The sequence below is a fragment of the Armigeres subalbatus genome, chromosome 3, assembly GCF_024139115.2.
Source record: "Armigeres subalbatus isolate Guangzhou_Male chromosome 3, GZ_Asu_2, whole genome shotgun sequence".
NCBI classification, from domain to species: Eukaryota; Metazoa; Arthropoda; class Insecta; order Diptera; family Culicidae; genus Armigeres; species Armigeres subalbatus.
In genome coordinates this window covers 82,457,268-82,477,544 of record NC_085141.1, presented here as the reverse complement: position 1 = coordinate 82,477,544, position 20,277 = coordinate 82,457,268, and the positions used below count along the sequence as shown (strand labels likewise).

The window sequence follows — 20,277 nt, the reverse complement described above, 5'->3', positions numbered from 1 at the left end:
TATCGTTAATAATCTTAAGTTTCAATGAAATATGCAAAATGGTGGAGAGTGTCCGAGTCGATTGATATAAAAATCTTAGCAATCCATCGAAAGATAGAGGCGCTAGTAACGTTCAAAATCTTCCCTTCCAACGTAACGCTCTCGATTTCCAAAAATCTAAATGACACCCAGTATAGTAAAGAAAAAAGTCCTACGTCAATATCGTTTAGTATTATGCTCTTTTTGGCATTCCCTTTATGTGCATGACTTTCGTGTAAATTTCAACAACTTTTTCTATCTGTGTAGACTGGATCTGTTGAAAATCGTACCCGGCTCTCCGCATGACACCTTCTAGCGCAATGTTGAACAACAGGCACGAAAGTCCATACCCTTTTGTTAGTCCCTGGAGAACTGGAGTGTTCGCCCGAAATATTCGCACAGTTTTGCACACCATCCACCGTTGCTTTGATCAGTCTGGTAAGCTTCCTAGGGAAGCTGTTCTCGTCCATAATTTCCCATAGCTCTACGCGGTCTATACTGTCGTATACCGCCTTGAAATCATTTAACAGTCTTGTAGCCGCCCAATGTTTAGCCGCGGCGGACGACTCCGACGCGTGTTGTACACCGTCGAGAGTTTTGAGCGCAGACATACTGCACCGAGGTAGTGGTCGGATTCAATACATCGATTCCGTACATCGCAATTGTAATATCCGAGCGAGTAATGAAAGTTCGCAAAGCTAACCCCTTATTCTGTTGCTAACCCATTCCGAACGCTTTCTGCTTCCTCAAAACGACCCTGAAACTCAAGGACCAAAAGAGGCGTTTCGTGCCCACCTCGTTTGTTGCCGTAGGTCAGACCAGTGGCCTGGAGCCGTACCAGAAGAGCATAACAGCTTCTTTAACTGTGTTCCAGCAGTCCTCAAAAGGGGCTCCATCAAGCTCATCCTCTTCCGGCAACGCTGCCTCGAGTGCAGTACTACTGCGCGTATGCAGTAGCGACATCAGCTTCAGTCGCTCTATAGAGGTGCCTGCGATGCGTGATTTCGCGCGCACTGAAACATAAGTAACTGCAAGCGCGCCACAACACATATCGCAGCTACCGTCGATTACATGCGCTTGTTTTCAAGGCAATTAATGAATTTCAAAGTGCTCAACCAAACTCCAAATAAATCAGCTAAAAACTAATTTAAAGTTTATTTAATCATAGTAGAATTTTATGTCGAATTGTTCATTGGCATGTTAACTTCATTTCCTGCAAATCTGGGCTCAATCGGGCTTTTCCATCCAATTTCCTGTACGAAATAGTAACAGAGGTGTATTTTCCCATATATTTCGGCTGAAACCCCCATATTAACTTCAAATCAATTGCGCCAGCTTATGCAATAACCGATCAAGCTGAAATTTTCAGAGAATGATTTTCTTACCCAAAGGCAAAATCCTGGGGGGTGCTCCGTAGAATCGGACGACATTTAGTATCCTGGGCCAGTCTAGTGGACAGGTAAGGAACCGATAAGGAAGACTGTGTTGGAAGTAGGTGCTTCGAATGGCCATATTCTTGGATGCAGCGAAATCAATTAGTCGTAGGCCGTTTTCGTTCGTCAGCCGGTGGGCGCTGAACATCCCAATAGTCGGTCTAAATTCCTCCTCTTGACCAACCTGAGCGTTCAAATTTCCTATGATAATTTTGACGTCGTAGCTTGGGCAACGTCGTACTCACGTTCCAACTGCGCGTAGAATGTGTCCTTATCATCATCATTGGTTCCGGTGTGTAGGCTATGCACGATGATAGAGCTGAAGTTGAAATCCGGCCTTTGATCCTCAACCTGCACATTCTTTCATTGATCGGCGTCCACTTTGCATATCGCCCATTTCTATGAAAGCTGTTTCCAACTCGTGTGTGTTGCCGCAAATCTGGTAGATGGTATGATTATCTCTAAACATTCGCACCATTGCATTGGTCCCTTCCAACAAACCTCCTGCAGCGCTACGATGGCGAATCCACGGTCCTTGAGCACATCGGCGAGTATGCGTGTGCTCCCGATGAAGTTGAGAGATTTGCAGTACCACGAACCGAGTTTCAAAATTTCCGGTGGACCATGGTGGACAGTTGTGAGCGTTGTGAGCCGCTCCTAACAAGGAGAACAGACGCTCAGTAAGATTTGGACCTCCGGAGAGGAACAAACCCCCCTTCCCTGTCAGCATACGACCATAGTTTCCACCGGGGTTGGTTGCCCATTCTTCCCTAAGGTTGCTCGTATCCCGACCAGCGCCACAAGGAGGTATGGATAGGAGTTTCTGGGAAAAAGGCTATGGATCGCGAGATGGGGACTATTTTATTTCTTCAGGTACGCGAATTACCAATGGTACGCTTTACCCAGCATTTGCCGTTCCACGTAATCGTTCGTCTATAGTTCGTATAGGCGATGACAGACCTGCCCTAGTTTTTTGTCTGCTATAGATAAACAGTTTTTGTCATGGCCACTTCATGGTCAGATGCATAAATAAATAGCTTATGGATGTGATTTTCTCAGACTGAGGATAATCAAAACGGATGATTTTTTAAATTGCAAAGACTGAAAAAGTCACATCCATAAGCCATTTGAATTCCAGTTGACAATTAACAATAAATATAAATAAATAGTAATTAATTTTGGAAACCTTGTAGTTGATGGCGTTCAAAATGCGATCCTGAATTGTCTCAGCTGTGAAGTGCGATGGCAGTAGAAAAAGAAAACCAAAAAGATAAAATTATAACTTAAACAGTTTTCGGAAATTTCCGTATGCTATATGCATTATGAATAATATACTGTGCTACCCTGTCACCAGCTCAGCACACCAAGCCTGTAAAATTATTTGAGAACAAACAACCATTAAATCGCAATATATTCGGCTGTTTATGTGAACCACATCGTACTGGCTTCCGCCCTTGTTCAAGCATGTTATTTCTACCCGCTGGATCAAAACAAGCATCATCCCCCGAATGTGCAGTGTTACATCAGCCCGCTACCACACCTTGGCGGTGAACGTCTTTTAGATCTAGAAGTGTAGTTGCATTGCAAAAATCTATTTCAACGACCAAATATTTACTCTCGTTCGCGTATAAACATGGTTTCAGTTACATCAGTTTTCTCGTGCTGGAGCTTCTCCCCGACCGCAATGAACTCCAGCGTCTAGCCTAGGCGAAGACGTCATTGCCAGTAGCTGTATTAACTGCGGTGTACTTTCCGAGCGGAAGATATACCCATTGTTTACTACTAATCTTTCATCGGGTTCGGGTGCCAGCGATACAGACCGGGATCTAGAAGTGCACACATTTTATAACACTTAGCATGTTGTGTCTACGCTCCAGCGGACTAGTGGATGATGACATGATGGTTCCTTTCACAAACTATGGAATTTTTTCCTGAGCGATGAGCTCAACCAAGCGTCTCCATAACGAATTCATTGATGGTTTCGGCTGGGTTGTTTGTTGTTGTTGACTTGCGGAATGACATGCTAGGTTGGTGGCTCTTGTTCATCGTTTGAGGTATTATGGTTCCCCCAAACACACGCGACGTGACAATCGTGACGCGATTCTATCGCTTGGCAACTGCGAATCTGTCGCGGTTGGTATGTAAGCGTAAAGTGAACATTGCCTGCAGCGACCCAATGTTAGAATCTTGGCGATAAGCTTTTTTCACAGCTTTCTTTTCAGCTAAAGACCGCGATAAACCACATGAGGGTTAAAAATCTTCCAGAAATATAATCAGGAGGTTTTTGGATGGCCCTTATCCATTTATTCGTTCTACAAGACCACTATAGAAAAAAAAATCAATTTTACCGAAGCTATTCAAAACAAGTAAAAATGAATCTTTGTTATAAGCTGTGTTGGTCTCTCCAAAAGTGAAATCTTTCGTCTTTCAAGTTTTGAGCCACAAATGAAATAAACGTAAGCAGCAACCGAGATCAGTCCATTACATGACATGTTAACAAACTATTGAAAAGAATGCATTATTTCCACTTTTACGTCTGTATGTATTAATTCCATTTGTTACTTACATCCAAAACATGTTGCCGCCACCCCAATCCTTACCAATGTCTTCCAATTGAATTTTCAATTCTTTTTTTTTCTACATTCGCTCTCCGTTCTATTACAGGATATTCATTGCACGCACTGGTTCTACCGGAAACGGAAACACACAACGGTGGTCACGGCAGACCGGACGTGGAGGAAGGGCACCCGGCTACGCCCTCACCGATGGCAGCAACGATGGATCACGTTGAGCAAATGGTTGCGGAGGAAAAAGTGATGCTACCAAGCACGGTATTCCATCGATGTGCGGATGGCTTTTTTCGGTGCAACAGCACGCTGGATTGCATCGAGCAACGACGAAACTGCGATAAAGTGGCCGACTGTGAGGACGGCTCCGATGAGCGTGATTGTGGTAAGTTGTCAGCTTGTCTGTCGGTAAGGGCGAGATTTTTTTCCTTGGGAAAAAATGGAAACTATTGCAGTGAATTAATTCGTACATCTGGAATGGATTGTGTTCACAATCAATCCTAGCCTAGAATCGACACAAATACATATAAAAATGAAATGAAGAAGTGCGGGAATAGGCATTGCCACTTTACTGCGTGACTATAAATATTTTTTTTCCAACACTGAGACAATTGGACATAAGAAAGTCAGTCAAATGCCTTATGGAAATTTGTAGCAAAGATCGGATCACCGTTTTCGATCATACGTCGTATGGACTGAAAAACTAACTTTAGTTAGAGACCACGGACAGGACATTCACACAACACCATGTGGACCAGTGGAGAATTTTTGACGTAGGACTTACGTCTCTCTTTACTATACCGGATTACGGATACGGATTTCTATGGAAAACCCCTTAATCGACAGATTTCTAGTATGCCTTTTATATTCACGCATAACAAGATCCGAAAAAACTTGTTTGAATATGCCCAAGACTGTTTTCAGAACAAAACTGTTTTGCCACTAGCGCTCTGAACACTCTACCTCTGTAGACAAAATTGGTGAAATTAAAAAAACACATTAATAAAGTTTAAATAAAAAAACAAAAATTGGTGAAAAGTTTTGGAGGTGATTGATATTTTCTTATGCTTCAATGGCTCTATGTGCACGTGGGCTTTTGTTCCTGGGAGTCACCGCAAAAAAGACGCTCCTGAACAGAGTTCATAACAGAAGATTCTCTTTTAAACCTTTGTAAATAGGAGCGCAACATGCGTCACGCCTTGAATGCTATGGAATGGAACGACAATGGCAAGATTTGAGAAATAGCTTGAAAATATTTTTGTTTTCAGATCCTGCCCTTAACGTCGCTCGCCGTTTCGTTCCATTGCGTAAAGGGTTTCATACTGTGTTTACAAAGACCAGCGGTTCTCAACCTGGGGTACATGTACCCCTAGGGGTACCTCGGACAAAAAATTCGTGTTGGAGTACCCTTTTAACACAGAAGCCTCCTTTCAAGAGGCTCGGAAGCCTCTTTTCAAGAGGCTCGGAAGCCTCCTTTCAAGAGGCTTGGAAGCCTCCTTTCAAGAGGCTTGGAAGCCTCCTTTCAAGAGGCTCGGAAGCCTCCTTTCAAGAGGCTCGGAAGCCTCCTTTCAAGAGGCTCGGAAGCCTCCTTTCAAGAGGCTCTGAAGCCTCCTTTCAAGAGGCTCAGGCCTCCTTTCAAGAGGCTCAGGAAGCCTCCTTTCAAGAGGCTCAGGCCTCCTTTCAAGAGGCTCAGAAGCCTCCTTTCAAGAGGCTCAGAAGCCTCCTTTCAAGAGGCTCAGAGCCTCCTTTCAAGAGGCTCAGAAGCCTCCTTTCAAGAGGGCTCAGGCCTCCTTTCAAGAGGCTCAGAAGCCTCCTTTCAAGAGGCTCAGAAGCCTCCCTTTCAAGAGGCTCAGAAGCCTCCTTTCAAGAGGCCTCAAGCCTCCTTTCAAGAGGCTCAGAAGCCTCCTTCAAGAGGCTCAGGCCTCCTTTCAAGAGGCTCAGAAGCCTCCTTTCAAGAGGCCTCAGGAAGCCTCCTTTCAAGAGGCTCAGAAGCCTCCTTTCAAGAGGCTCAGAAGCCTCCTTTCAAGAGGCTCAGAAGCCTCCTTTCAAGAGGCCTCAAGCCTCCTTTGAAGAGGCTCAAGGCCTCCTTTGAAGAGGCTCAAGCCTCCTTTGAAGAGGCTCAGAAGCCTCCTTTGAAGAGGCTCAGAAGCCTCCTTTGAAGAGGCTCAGAAGCCTCCTTTCAAGAGGCTCAAGCTTCCTTTCAAGAGACTCAGAGCCTCCTTTCAAGAGGCTCAGAAGCCTCCTTTCAAGAGGCTCAGAAGCCTCCTTTCAAGAGGCTCCAGGCCTCCTTTCAAGAGGCTCAGGAAGCCTCCTTTCAAGAGGCTCAGAGCCTCCTTTCAAGAGGCTCAGAAGCCTCCTTTCAAGAGGCTCAGAAGCCTCCTTTCAAGAGGCTCAGAAGCCTCCTTTCAAGAGGCTCAGGCCTCCTTTCAAGAGGCTCAGGCCTCCTTCAAGAGGCCTCAGAAGCCTCCTTTCAAGAGGCTCAGAAGCCTCCTTTCAAGAGGCTCAGGCCTCCTTTCAAGAGGCTCAGAAGCCTCCTTCAAGAGGCTCAAGCCTCCTTTCAAGAGGCTCAGAAGCCTCCTTTCAAGAGGCTCAAGCCTCCTTTCAAGAGGCTCAGAAGCCTCCTTTCAAGAGGCTCAGAGCCTCCTTTCAAGAGGCTCAGAAGCCTCCTTTCAAGAGGCTCAGGCCTCCTTTCAAGAGGCTCAGGAAGCCTCCTTTCAAGAGGCTCAGGCCTCCTTCAAGAGGCCTCAGAAGCCTCCTTTCAAGAGGCCTCAGAAGCCTCCTTTCAAGAGGCTCAGAAGCCTCCTTTCAAGAGGCTCAAGCCTCCTTTCAAGAGGCTCAGAAGCCTCCTTTCAAGAGGCTCAGAAGCCTCCTTTCAAGAGGCTCCCAGCCTCCTTTCAAGAGGCTCAGAAGCCTCCTTTCAAGAGGCTCAAGCCTCCTTTCAAGAGGCCTCAAGCCTCCTTTCAAGAGGCTCAGAAGCCTCCTTTCAAGAGGCTCAGAAGCCTCCTTTCAAGAGGCTCAGGCCTCCTTTCAAGAGGCTCAGAAGCCTCCTTTCAAGAGGCTCAGAGCCTCCTTTCAAGAGGCTCAGAAGCCTCCTTTCAAGAGGCTCAGAGCCTCCTTTCAAGAGGCTCCGGAAGCCTCCTTCAAGAGGCCTCAAGCCTCCTTTCAAGAGGCTCAGAGCCTCCTTTCAAGAGGCTCGGAAGCCTCCTTTCAAGAGGCCTCAGAAGCCTCCTTTCAAGAGGCCTCAAGAGCCTCCTTTCAAGAGGCCTCAGAAGCCTCCTTTCAAGAGGCTCAGGCCTCCTTTCAAGAGGCTCAGAAGCCTCCTTTCAAGAGGCTCAGAAGCCTCCTTTCAAGAGGCCTCCAGCCTCCTTTCAAGAGGCTCAGAAGCCTCCTTCAAGAGGCCTCAGAAGCCTCCTTTCAAGAGGCTCAGGCCTCCTTTCAAGAGACTCAGAAGCCTCCTTTCAAGAGGCTCAGAAGCCTCCTTTCAAGAGGCTCAGAGCCTCCTTTCAAGAGGCTCAGAAGCCTCCTTTCAAGAGGCTCAGAAGCCTCCTTTCAAGAGGCTCAGAAGCCTCCTTTCAAGAGGCTCAGAAGCCTCCTTTCAAGAGGCTCAGAAGCCTCCTTTCAAGAGGCTCAGGAAGCCTCCTTTCAAGAGGCTCAGAAGCCTCCTTTCAAGAGGCTCAGGAAGCCTCCTTTCAAGAGGCTCAGAAGCCTCCTTTCAAGAGGCTCAGAGCCTCCTTTCAAGAGGCTCAGAAGCCTCCTTTCAAGAGGCTTGGAAGCCTCCTTTCAAGAGGCTGGAAGCCTCCTTTCAAGAGGCTCAGAAGCCTCCTTTCAAGAGGCTCAGGCCTCCTTTCAAGAGGCTCAGAAGCCTCCTTTCAAGAGGCTCAGAAGCCTCCTTTCAAGAGGCCTCAGAAGCCTCCTTTCAAGAGGCTCAAAGCCTCCTTTCAAGAGGCTCAGAAGCCTCCTTTCAAGAGGCTCAGAAGCCTCCTTTCAAGAGGCTCAAGCCTCCTTTCAAGAGGCTCAGGCCTCCTTTCAAGAGGCCTCAGAAGCCTCCTTTCAAGAGGCTCCAGCCTCCTTTCAAGAGGCTCAGAAGCCTCCTTTCAAGAGGCTCAGAAGCCTCCTTTCAAGAGGCTCAGAAGCCTCCTTTCAAGAGGCTCAGGCCTCCTTTCAAGAGGCTCAGAAGCCTCCTTTCAAGAGGCTCAGAGCCTCCTTTCAAGAGGCTCAGAAGCCTCCTTTCAAGAGGCTCCAGCCTCCTTTCAAGAGGCTCAGAGCCTCCTTTCAAGAGGCTCAGAAGCCTCCTTCAAGAGGCCTCAGGCCTCCTTTCAAGAGGCTCAGAAGCCTCCTTTCAAGAGGCTCAGAAGCCTCCTTTCAAGAGGCTCCGGAAGCCTCCTTTCAAGAGGCTCAGGCCTCCTTTCAAGAGGCTCAGGAAGCCTCCTTTCAAGAGGCTCAGAAGCCTCCTTTCAAGAGGCTCAGAAGCCTCCCTTTCAAGAGGCTCAGAAGCCTCCTTTCAAGAGGCTCAGAAGCCTCCTTTCAAGAGGCTCAGAAGCCTCCTTTCAAGAGGCTCAGAAGCCTCCTTTCAAGAGGCTCAGAAGCCTCCTTTCAAGAGGCTCAGAAGCCTCCTTTCAAGAGGCTCAGAAGCCTCCTTTCAAGAGGCTCAGAAGCCTCCTTTCAAGAGGCTCAGAAGCCTCCTTTCAAGAGGCTCAGAAGCCTCCTTTCAAGAGGCCTCAGAAGCCTCCTTTCAAGAGGCTCAGGCCTCCTTTCAAGAGGCCTGGAAGCCTCCTTTCAAGAGGCCTCAGAAGCCTCCTTTCAAGAGGCTCAGAAGCCTCCCTTCAAGAGGCTCAGAGCCTCCTTTCAAGAGGCTCAGGCCTCCTTTCAAGAGGCCTGGAAGCCTCCTTTCAAGAGGCCCAGAAGCCTCCTTTCAAGAGGCTCAGAAGCCTCCTTTCAAGAGGCTCAGGCCTCCTTTCAAGAGCTCAGAAGCCTCCTTTCAAGAGGCTCAGAAGCCTCCTTTCAAGAGGCTTGGAAGCCTCCTTTCAAGAGGCTCAAGCCTCCTTTCAAGAGGCCTGGAAGCCTCCTTTCAAGAGGCTCAGAGCCTCCTTTCAAGAGGCCTCAGAAGCCTCCTTTCAAGAGGCTCAGAGCCTCCTTTCAAGAGGCTCAGAAGCCTCCTTTCAAGAGGCTCAGAAGCCTCCTTTCAAGAGGCCTCAGGCCTCCTTTCAAGAGGCTCAGAAGCCTCCTTTCAAGAGGCTCAGAAGCCTCCTTTCAAGAGGCTCAAGCCTCCTTTCAAGAGGCTCAGAAGCCTCCTTTCAAGAGGCTCAGAAGCCTCCTTTCAAGAGGCTCAGAGCCTCCTTTCAAGAGGCTCAGGAAGCCTCCTTCAAGAGGCTCAGAAGCCTCCTTTCAAGAGGCTCAAGCCTCCTTTCAAGAGGCCTGAAGCCTCCTTTCAAGAGGCTCGGAAGCCTCCTTTCAAGAGGCTCGGAAGCCACCTTTCAAGAGGCTCGGAAGCCACCTTTCAAGAGGCTCGGAAGCCTCCTTTCAAGAGGCTCGGAAGCCTCCTTTCAAGAGGCTCGGAGGCTTTTTCGACTAGTGCGAGTCAAGTACGAGACACTGAAGACAGCCTTATTGTTAAGATCGTAAGTGGTGGAAGTAAATGGGATAGTACTATCTCGTATTATGACAAGTTATTTTCATTGTTGTTTATTTCACATGCAGGTATCCAACAGTGATATAAAAAATGTGCTGAACAAAAAAAAACATAATAAATAAGTAAAGTGTATTTGATTTTAAACGCTTGTCCTCGGAGAAGGGGAAAGGAATCAAACAATTTGTTTATTAGAAGTCTACGCTATTGGTATATGGTTGACCCCTTATCTAGATATCAATGCACTAATTCTAATCTGGTATATTGTTTTCTTTAACTTCATCGTTGCTCCTTCCGAGCCCAGAAATGAAACTCAATTTCCTTACTCTTTCAAGACAAACTGGTAATATACAGCTTAACTTCAAATGTAAGCCCTGAATAGAAAGTTTTTTTTTTCTGTATCCATGGGTTATTTTAAATTTTATCAATAAAGGTTTCTTTCTTTAAACATTCATATCGATGATAATGGGCCCAGGAAGATAAACCAATGTGCACAAAAATAATCCCCTTGATGATTGCAGTAAAATCAAAGGCCACTCGAAGTGTCATGATGAGTCGTCTTGCTATCGATAACCTATCGCATGATACGCATGTATCTGATCTGTTTTCTTTTTTCCACCCCCATCTCAATTTCCAATCCATCTTCTGCAGATGACGATGTCGATTCCTGGTACTGGGACCATCTATTTCGCAAGCGACAAGGCGCCATCAACGACCATCTGCCGTTCACTTCCTGCGGTAAGTGAAAACGTGTCTCTCTCTCTTTCTCGGTGTGTCATGTCTCTTTCCGTTATGATGCAGGCTCCGTAGTTAAGACCAAGGTCTGCAGGGAACATCCCTGACGGTATTGGGCTTTAGGATTTGATAAAGGGGTGTTGATGTTTGTGCTTAGTTTAAGCATCATCGTTCCCGCCTTTATACTATATGTGAAGCCCAAACCCGGAAAGTCAGATTGATTAATAACTCAACAGGAACAAAACGAGTTCGGAGAATGGCGATACCAGTGCGACGTATAGTGGCGGCTTGCCTCATAGTGGTCGGTAAAATCTTAGAAATCATTTTGCATATTCAGGAATCTTCACTTAAAGGCGTTTCAGATTTGCTGAATCAAGTTTCCAAACATATATGCAAAACTTTTTTTCTAGAATCTAAGCATCCGCGATCCAACGCATAAACAAAAAAAATGCGAAATGATTTGTGAGACATTGTGAATTCTGGCTCGAAATGAAACTCAAACATTTTCCAAAATTAAAGAATATGATATTTTACGAAACTTAGTATTCAAAATACAGTGTTTAATATATTTTGATTTTTCCGGCCACTGTGCGCTGCTTCGTCGTTCGGATTCACGTCCCAGCCAAAATGGGCACGTGCAAAGTGGTTTCTACTAACTAACGCAGACTTTTTTCCCAACTTTTTTTTTCCGTTGCATCCTTTGAAATCAACAGCCTGGAATGACTTCAACGTCTCGTGCCGTTGCCGCGTTACGGAAGTGCTGTGCGACTACAAGGACCTGACCGTATTGCCGACCTCGCTGCCAATGGATAATGTCACCCTGCTGTGAGTAAAACCGTGTTTGATGGACGGTGTTGGAAGGGATTTGATGTTGGGATTTATACATAATCATATTTACAGGTACGTGTTGATCAGAAGGAACACTGTGTTTTATAAATTCAACTATTGAACTCAGAACTTTTTGTACCGAAGTCATGCTTTCAATCCCGTCGCGCTTCACCTGGTGATGAGGGTTTGTTTGATCAGAAAAATTTGACATCACAAACGGTCGTGCTTGGGTAGTTTCAAATGGCTTTAAAGGAAAAGAGAGTCTTATGACTCTCTAAACACAGAAGCAAAACATATTTTTATCAATTTTGGGAATCACAGGAATTAGATGTTCAGTGTTTTTTCGATGCTTCGTGTCTTTTCCTATGAAGCGCTTCCGAATTCAATTAAACCCATCATTAAATCTCCAACCTTAATAAATCAGGATCACACCATTAAATTTGCAATAAAAAATTGTAATTTGTGTACAATAGCACAATGTTTTTTTTTTTTTTTATCTTTCGTTTATTTGGAAGGCTCATTTGCCGTGAAGCGTTACGGAGCCGAAATCAAGTTTTACAATGCTTTTCTTGATTCTTATACATAGTGTTAGTTTTGGGGAACCGAAAGACTCGCGGTTTAGTCGAGGTTAGGGAATACAATAATACAGTAGGAAAGGAAAGGATTTTAGGGTACTTAAGTAATTACGATGCTGATGTTCACAAAGTTGACATTCTTCGCGATGTTTCGCATCTGTAACGGGATAAAAAAAAACTTTTTTTTTGGGAGACAACAACGAGAGGAAGACTTACGGAAGGGATTAACGACAGGCATTGAAATGGACAACAAGAGGAAGACATTCGTAATGGGGAACAACAGACAAGAGGAAGGGCAGACTAAGGTTACAGTCTTACATCAGCAACTTTCAAAAATTGGTGGACCAGGGACATGTACTCGAAATCAAGGCCCGACAACACTTCCCTAATAGGCTTTGGTTGTTTTCCTCGGACCCGGAGATATTCAGTTAGCGCAGATCTGGGGCCACGATGCTCCTCGCACGCCCACACGACATGATCGATGTCCTGATAATCCTCGCCGCAAACACAGAGATTTCCTTCCGAAAGCCCCACCCTGAAAAGATGTGCATTTAAAGTGTAGTGATTGGACATTAGACGACACATGGTTCGAATGAAGTCTGGTCCCATATTCAATTTTTGAACCATGGACGCTTCGACACCTGCGGGCGAATTGAAAACAGCCATCTACCCAACTCCCCATTTGTCCATTTCTGTTGCCAGCTGTTCAAGGTTTCCTTACGAACTAATGAGAAAAATCATCGAAGGTGATTTTCCGATCGTAAATATCACCTTCCATAGCGCCCACCTTAGCCAAAGAGTCCGCTTTCTCATTTCCCGGGATCGAGCAATGAGAAGGGACCCAAGCCATGGTGATTGTGTAAGACCGTTTAGATAAAGCATTCAAAGCTTTCCGTATCCCGTTAAGAAGATACGCTGAATGCTTCACCGGTTTCATTGACCGAACAGCCTCCAAGGAACTTAGACTGTCGGTGAAGATGAAAAAGTGGTCAGGAGGTAGGGATGCGATTTGCTCGAGAGAATAGTGTATAGCTGCTAGCTCAGCAGTATACACGGAACAAGGCTCTTTAAGCTTAAAGTAGGCGCTATGAAAAACGTTAAAAACACCGAAACCAGAGGAGTCATCCATTTTTGACCCGTCTGTGAAAAAGCTTCTCTCCTCGCTAGCGTGCCCGTATTTGCTTGCAAATAATGAAGGTATGACCTCCGCACGAAGAAAGTCTGGTATTCCATGAACCTCCTGTTTCATGGACAGATCAAAAGTAACAGAGGAACTGTAAGAGTAAGAGTAAGAGTCTAAGAAGTTAGCACGATTGGTGTCTACAAAAGAAGGGCTTACATCCAGCGTAATGTACCAGTGGTAAATACTCATGAATCGAGATTGGGGGTTTTGTTCGAGCAGCTTCTCGAAGTTGTCAATGACCAATGGATTGAGAACCTCACAGCGGATGAGGAACCGGAGCGATAATTCCGCGAAACGATCTGTCAGAGGCAGTACTCCCGCAAGTACTTCCAGGCTCATCGTATGAGTCGAATTCATACAACCTAACGCGATACGGAGACAGCGGTACTGAATCCTTTGAAGCTTCAGCATGTGTGTTTTAGCCGCGGACTGGAAGCAAAAACTACCGTATTCGAGGACCGACAAAATGGTTGTTCGATACAACGTTATAAGATCTTCGGGATGCGCTCCCCACCATGTTCCGGTTATTGTTCGCATGAAGTTGATACGTTTATGGCATTTTTGTGTCAGATACACAATGTGCTTCCCGAAGGTGCATTTCGAGTCGAACCAGACCCCGAGATATTTAGAAGACATGCTATGAGTGATTGTCTTACCCATCAGTTGGAGCGGGAACTTTGCCGGCTTATGTTTTTTTGAAAAGACAACCATCTCAGTTTTCTCCGGAGAGAATTCGATACCCAGCTTCGTAGCCCAAGTGGACAAATTGTCCAGAGTATCTTGCAATGGTCCTTGCAGATCAACCGATGTTGGCCCCGAAACGGATACAACACAGTCATCTGCAAGCTGTCTCAACGAGCAATTTGGCATGAGACATTCATCAATGTCTCTGACGTAAAAATTGTAAAGAAGGGGGCTCAAACATGAGCCCTGGGGGAGACCCATGTAGCTAATTCGTGAAGTTGCCGAGTCACCATGAGAAAAACTCATACGCTTCTCTGACAACAAATTGTACAAATAATTGTTTAAAATTGGAGAAAGTCCACACGCGTGGAGCTTGTCGGATAAGACATCGACGCAAACTGAATCAAAAGCCCCCTTAATGTCCAAAAACACTGAGCCCATTTGCTCTTTTTTAGCGAAAGAAAGCTGAATTTCTGAAGAAAGCAACGCAAGACAGTCGTTCGTTCCCTTGCCCCTGCGGAAACCAAACTGTGTATCTGACAATAAACTATTCGATTCAACCCATTTGTCTAGCCGGAAAAGAATCATCTTCTCCAACAACTTCCGAAGACAGGACAGCATCGCGATGGGGCGATACGAATTATAATCCGACGCGGGTTTTCCGGGGTTCTGGATGGCTATCACCCTCACATGCCTCCAATCATCCGGAACAATGTTGCACTCCAGTAACTGGTTGAACAGGCTCAATAAGCGCCTCTTCGCGACGTCTGGGAGGTTTTTAAGCAAATTGAACCTGATTCTATCCATCCCTGGAGCGGAATTGTTACATGAAAGAAGAGCAAGTGAGAATTCAATCATCGAAAAGGGACGATCCATGTCATCCCTGTCAGCAAAAGCATCACGTAACTCTTGCTTCACCGGTACCGAATCCGGACAAACTTTCTTTGCGAAGTCGAGTATCCAGCGCGACGAGCTTTCACGATCTTCGTTTACGGACGACGCGTTGCGCATTCTTCTCCCGACGGTCCACAGAGTTCTCATTGAGGTCTCGCGCGATAAACCTTCAACAAAAGTACGCCAATATCCACGTTTCTTCACTTTGACCAGTTTCTTGAACTGGATCTCGAGCGCGATGTACCGTTTGTGAAGAACGATCGAACCGTGCTTCCGAAATTCTTTGAACGCGGCGGATTTCTTGCGATAAAGTTGTGTACACTCGACATCCCACCACGGACTGTGTGGTTTCCTACGAACCGAAGCTCCTGGCACTGGCCGGCGTTGTGCTTGAAGAGCGCTGTCAAGGATCAACTGGGATACGAATTCGTATTCTTCTCGCGGGGGAAGTGCTTCTATCGACTGTACGCCATCAATGATGGCCTCTGCATATTTTTCCCAATCAATGTGCTTCGTGAGGTCATATGAGAGGTCGATAGAAACAGGTTGATTATGTCCATTGGAAATCGAGACTTCGATCGGCAAATGATCACTACCATGGGGATCTTGGACCACCTTCCAAGTACAGTCCAACGATAATGAGCTCGAACAAATGGAAAGATCTAGACGGCTATCTCTTGCTGGAGGAGCCACTCGTGTAACTTCTCCTGTATTCAAAATTGACATATTGAAGTCGTCGCAGAGGTCGTATATCATTGTTGAACGGTTGTCGTCGTACAGTTCCCCCCAGCCTGTTCCGTGGGAGTTAAAATCTCCCAAGAGCAACCGTGGCTCGGGCATAACCGAGCAGATGTGCGAGAGATCTCTACGAGATATCGCGGTGTTTGGAGGAAGATATATCGAGGCGATACTGAGGTCTTTTCCTCGAATAGTCACCTGACATGCGACAGCTTCGGTGCCAGACATCGGCGCAAGATCGACTCTATAGAATGAGTGCTGTTTTTTTTTATCCCCATAAGCACCCCTCCATTTCGATTTGCCCGATCGCGGCTGATTATGTTGAAATCAGAAGAATGAAGGTTTACATCTGGTGTTAGCCAAGTTTCACATAAAGCAAAAGCATCGCATTGTAATTTGTTAACTAAAAATTTAAAAATATCTAATTTTGGAAGAATACTTCGACAGTTCCACTGTAGAATCGAAATCGTGTTACCCTTATTGACTAAGTTAGCCATCGAAGGATACAAATGACTCGAGGAGGGCATTTTCGAAGCCAGCTGCTTCAGGAGAGGAGTCAGAATAGGAAGAACAGTCTTGACCATGTTCTTCACCGGGTCGGAAGCATCAAAGAAGTTGAGGATGAGCTCCACGATGCCAGAAAGTGTAAACATTGGAGCGCTCGGAGGGTTTTCTGCTCGCTCTCTATGTTCTCTTTCTGGCTGAGAAATCGCAAAAATTGGGGCATCTGGGATTTTAGATGTTCCCGGAAGCGGTGGAAACTCTCGATCATCCTGATGTGAAATCACAAAAGTAGAACGTTTTTGAGTACTTCCACCCGCTTTGAATTTGTCCATGTTGGGTTGGAGCTCACTTTGCGGCTGTTTTCTTGGCTTTTTCGGGGGTCGCTGGCTCTGTTTTACTCTTTTCCTCGTTGAGCCATTGAAAACAAAGGGAGCCCCATTCCCAGCTTCGGAGTCAGAACTACCTTGATCGTCCAAAGGAAGAGACGAGTAGATGGTGTCAGAAACAACTGGAGAAGCGGCCTTCCTCAACATTTCGGCGTAGCTTCGCCGAGAACGCTGCTGAAGAGACCGTTTCTGGTGAATTCGCTGCTGTATGTACGTTGGACAAGCTTCAAGAGCATGGGGAGGGCTTTCATTACAATAGACACATTTCGGTGCCGTCTTGCACGCGCCATCCACATGCTTCTCTCCGCATGATGCACAGCGAGGTTTATTGCAGCAGTACTGAGCGGTGTGGCCCAGCTGCTTGCAATTAACACAATTCATCACCTTCGGTACATACAGCCGAACAGGTAGACGAAGTTTGCCAATCACTACGTAGTCAGGCAGCGCGGACCCGGAGAAGGTGACGCAGAAAGAATCAGACGGGGAATAAATCCGCTTCTCTCCCTCCTGCGACACCGAATACATTTGTTTGCAATCCAGTATCGCAACAGGAGGCAAAGAAACGTTCTTGAAACGACCGAAACCTTGTTTCAAATCGTCGCAGGTCATACTTCCCTCCGTCACCACCCCCGCGATCTCACACACTGCTGACGGTAAATACACCTTATATTCGAGAGTGAAAAGCTCACAGGTGGCAATCTCGTTGGCCTGTTTGCGATCACTGACCGTGACGCGAAGCTTACTGGACCCAACCATGTCAATGGTCGTGACAGACGAAAATCGCTTTTCCAGATCTTTGCTGATCTGACTAATATTTAATCGTTTGCCTTTGGGTCGGAAAAAAACAACGTATGGCCCACTAGAGTCAGGTGGGTAGGCCTTGTGGCGGGGGCTCGTAGGGAGAGAGGTATCATTATTCACGGGGGAGGTGGAGACGGTGTTGATGGTTTCCATTTTACTCTGGGATGGATCACCAGAATGCAACAAAAGATTATGGGACAAGGGATACAACGAACCCCCGCCGCCTTCGCCTTCGTGCATTGCGGTGACCAAACGTCCCGCTGCAGCGAAGCACACACACAATTATTTAATTATCACACACGGAGAAAAAAGAACGAAAACTAAAACGAAAAAAAGACGAACAGGGAGGGGAAATGAGAGAAACAAAAACGTACTAGAGACAAATTAGAGTATCTTATCAACTTAAGGTGGTGAAAAGGGGAATAAAGAGGGGAAATTACAACTACTTAACTTTTTATTGCTGCGTTGAGAGCTGCCTACGGTTGCTGCGGTACGCACCGGACGATAGCACGTGGCACGAACGAGAACAACCTGGCGTATGTGTTGCTCTTCTCTCTACCCGCACACAGCGAATAGATGGCAGGAGCTGCGTTGGTGGAGATGATCGACTGCTGCTGGCTCTGGATAACCCAAGTGCACCACGGAGACAGGCGGTGCGGGGGGCACCGATGATGTTCAGCTCGATGGATGCGCAAGACTGACTCTGCGCAAGCGTGATTTTTTATAAAGAAAACACGTGAAAACTTTTACCACGGATACTCAATTGCGTCGCAAATGAGCTCCGCTTCCTAGTCTATAAGCTAAGGATCCTTCAACGACACTTTCACACGGGAAAAAAAACTCAGCACGAGAAAAAAATCCGAACACGGACCCGGAGGTACAAGACCACGACTGTCTCGCACGGTAGCTCGACACGGAATGAATAGCACAATGTTCTTTCAAGAAAGTTGTTTTACCATGCGCCCCCATTGATTCATAAGTACGTAGGATAATTACTTAAAATGTTCTGCTAACTTGTAGGACTATATTTTCTGCTGAAATTGTACACTGCTAACAATTTTGTAGATTAGTGATTCTTTTATAAAATTCATCATGAAGCCAAAATCTTTCAATAGTTGGAAATATCATTGTCGCAAATTGATTGTACTATAAGCGGTAATGAAAATCGGAATATAGAAAAATATCATAACTTAGCTTAATCATGCACTTCTATATGCGCTATTTAAAATATGTAGCTTATATTATCATGTATTAAAAAAAGATCACTAAAATATGTCTAACCGTTTGTAAGAGCCCATGGTTATGGAGACAATGTGCCAAGCTCATGTTATCATTGAGTGAATGGAAAAAATATAAACCTTTCGCTTTCGGAAAGCCTAGTTTTCCATCATCATTTCCTACGGATGCACATTTTCCAATACACACAGATGACTATGATTTTCTGTATCTCAAACGCGCTTCGTCTTTTTCAGGGATTTGACTGGCAACCGCTTTCCTGTGCTGAACATGAACGTCTTCGAGAAGCTGCCGGCACTCAACACCTTGTAAGTATTCGACATCGCAAGCCCGTATTCAATACAATGCCGGTTGTGTGTCAGAATTTTCTTTTGGTGCGCTTTAGGGTCGCTACCTTCCACACACATCACTGTTCATCACTGAAAAATGTAGGAACATATAAACAAGAATCTAATCCTGCTCCGTCGGATTCGAACCATTTTCTTTCAGTCAATCAATGACACGTCGGAATAGATTTGTTGCCTTTACGTGATGGATCATCTTATTTCTGGATGTATGTGCATCTCATGGAATGCTGTTCAGTGATATATTTTTGGCTTGATTATTTTAGATGTGACAGATAGGTAAATAGTTTGGTGAAATTATTCGATGGAAATTGAAAAGCAATTTCCGTTTGATTTACAACCGAGTACACGTTTATAACCCAGGGAAAGCGTGGTCACTTGCACTTGTGCAGCAGGTGAGATGATGATAATGGTAATGATGATTGGATTGTTAAATCCATCATTATAAGATGTGGTGCGAATCATTCCACACTTACTACTTATTAGGTACTTCAAATTTTAAACACCTAATAATGTGGCCGATGTGAAATGTTTATATTCTTGCTGTAGAAGTGCGAACCGAATCGTCGGAGGCGGCGATCACCAGGTCATTTTAGTCAGTACTAGGGGTTCCATTTTTCCCGGGAATCAACTTCCCGGGAAACGGGAAATAAAATGTTAACTTCCCGGGATTTCCCGGGATCCCGGGAAATAAAACAATTATGCGAAACTCAAAATCATTACTTGAAATAATAACTTAGGATAAAAATATATATATTCTCGACCTAAGGGGATTGATATTTGCTATATTGTGCTTAAATTATTAAAAAGTTGTTGAAAAGTCTGTGAATTTTCTCTACTAAAGTTCGAAAAGCGTTACCTCTTTCTGCAAAACGTCATCACGAGCATCAGATGGCAAATTTTCAGCATCTGCTTTCGTTCAAGAGTAAGATCTGCTGTTTACAGATGAGCTCCGCTTTGTGCTACATTTCCCTAATGTTTGCATTCTTCCTTGATATGGAGGAGAAGACGGCTTTGACAGGATATGTTCTGTTATTATCATAAGGTTCCTAACATCAACCATTCTGGTACTCGTCCGTATATTATCTTAATATAAACAATATTCTGGTCAAATTTGATTTATAATACGAACCTTGATACGACACTTGTGCACATTTCGTCTTTGAATTTGAGGTATTAATGAAAATATTTTCAAAAATGAAATGTTATTTTCGAAAGCGAAAAAATACTTTCGGACGAACGTTTTATGGTCGTACCTTACAAATCCTAACTATCAATATTAAATAATTCTTTCTGTCAAACTTTATTTGAAATTCCGAACGGCACCAGAAACGCATAAAATTGCATAAGTTTGGCGAGTTTTTGTTATTAGACTGCTCTAATGACCTTATAGTAAAGACCCAAAATATGTTAACTTTTGTACTCTGACATGTCCAGACAGTAAATTCTCAATAGTTCATTATAATTTAGAAAAAAAGACATCTCTAAACAAAAACGAGTGTTCGACACATGAGTCTGTTTGAAACACGAGTCATGATTTGAATCTAAAAGTATTGAAGGTCTTTAAAAAACCTCTGATAAAAACCTACCAAAGCCGTCACGTCAATGCCCTTGTCTAAGTATCTGCGATCTGAAGAAATTTGTGGCTGTGCTCGAATAAATAACTTTGTTTTTGTTATTGAGAAATTTCAATAAACACTAAATTTTGATTTCGACTTCGTAACA

The 20,277-nt window shown here is 45.0% G+C and overlaps 1 protein-coding gene across 1 annotated transcript in view; it reads left to right on the top strand.

Annotated features, from left to right (window-relative positions):
- The first annotated feature begins 3,510 nt into the window (after positions 1-3,510).
- The window catches only part of LOC134221769 (relaxin receptor 2-like), a 195,396-nt gene continuing 178,629 nt past the window's right edge, over positions 3,511-20,277 (top strand). The window contains exons 1-5 of the mRNA XM_062700956.1: positions 3,511-3,598; positions 4,116-4,403; positions 10,296-10,382; positions 11,093-11,204; positions 18,445-18,516. Coding sequence (XP_062556940.1) covers positions 3,511-3,598; positions 4,116-4,403; positions 10,296-10,382; positions 11,093-11,204; positions 18,445-18,516 — 647 coding nt within the window. The remainder of the gene's footprint in view (positions 3,599-4,115; positions 4,404-10,295; positions 10,383-11,092; positions 11,205-18,444; positions 18,517-20,277) is intronic.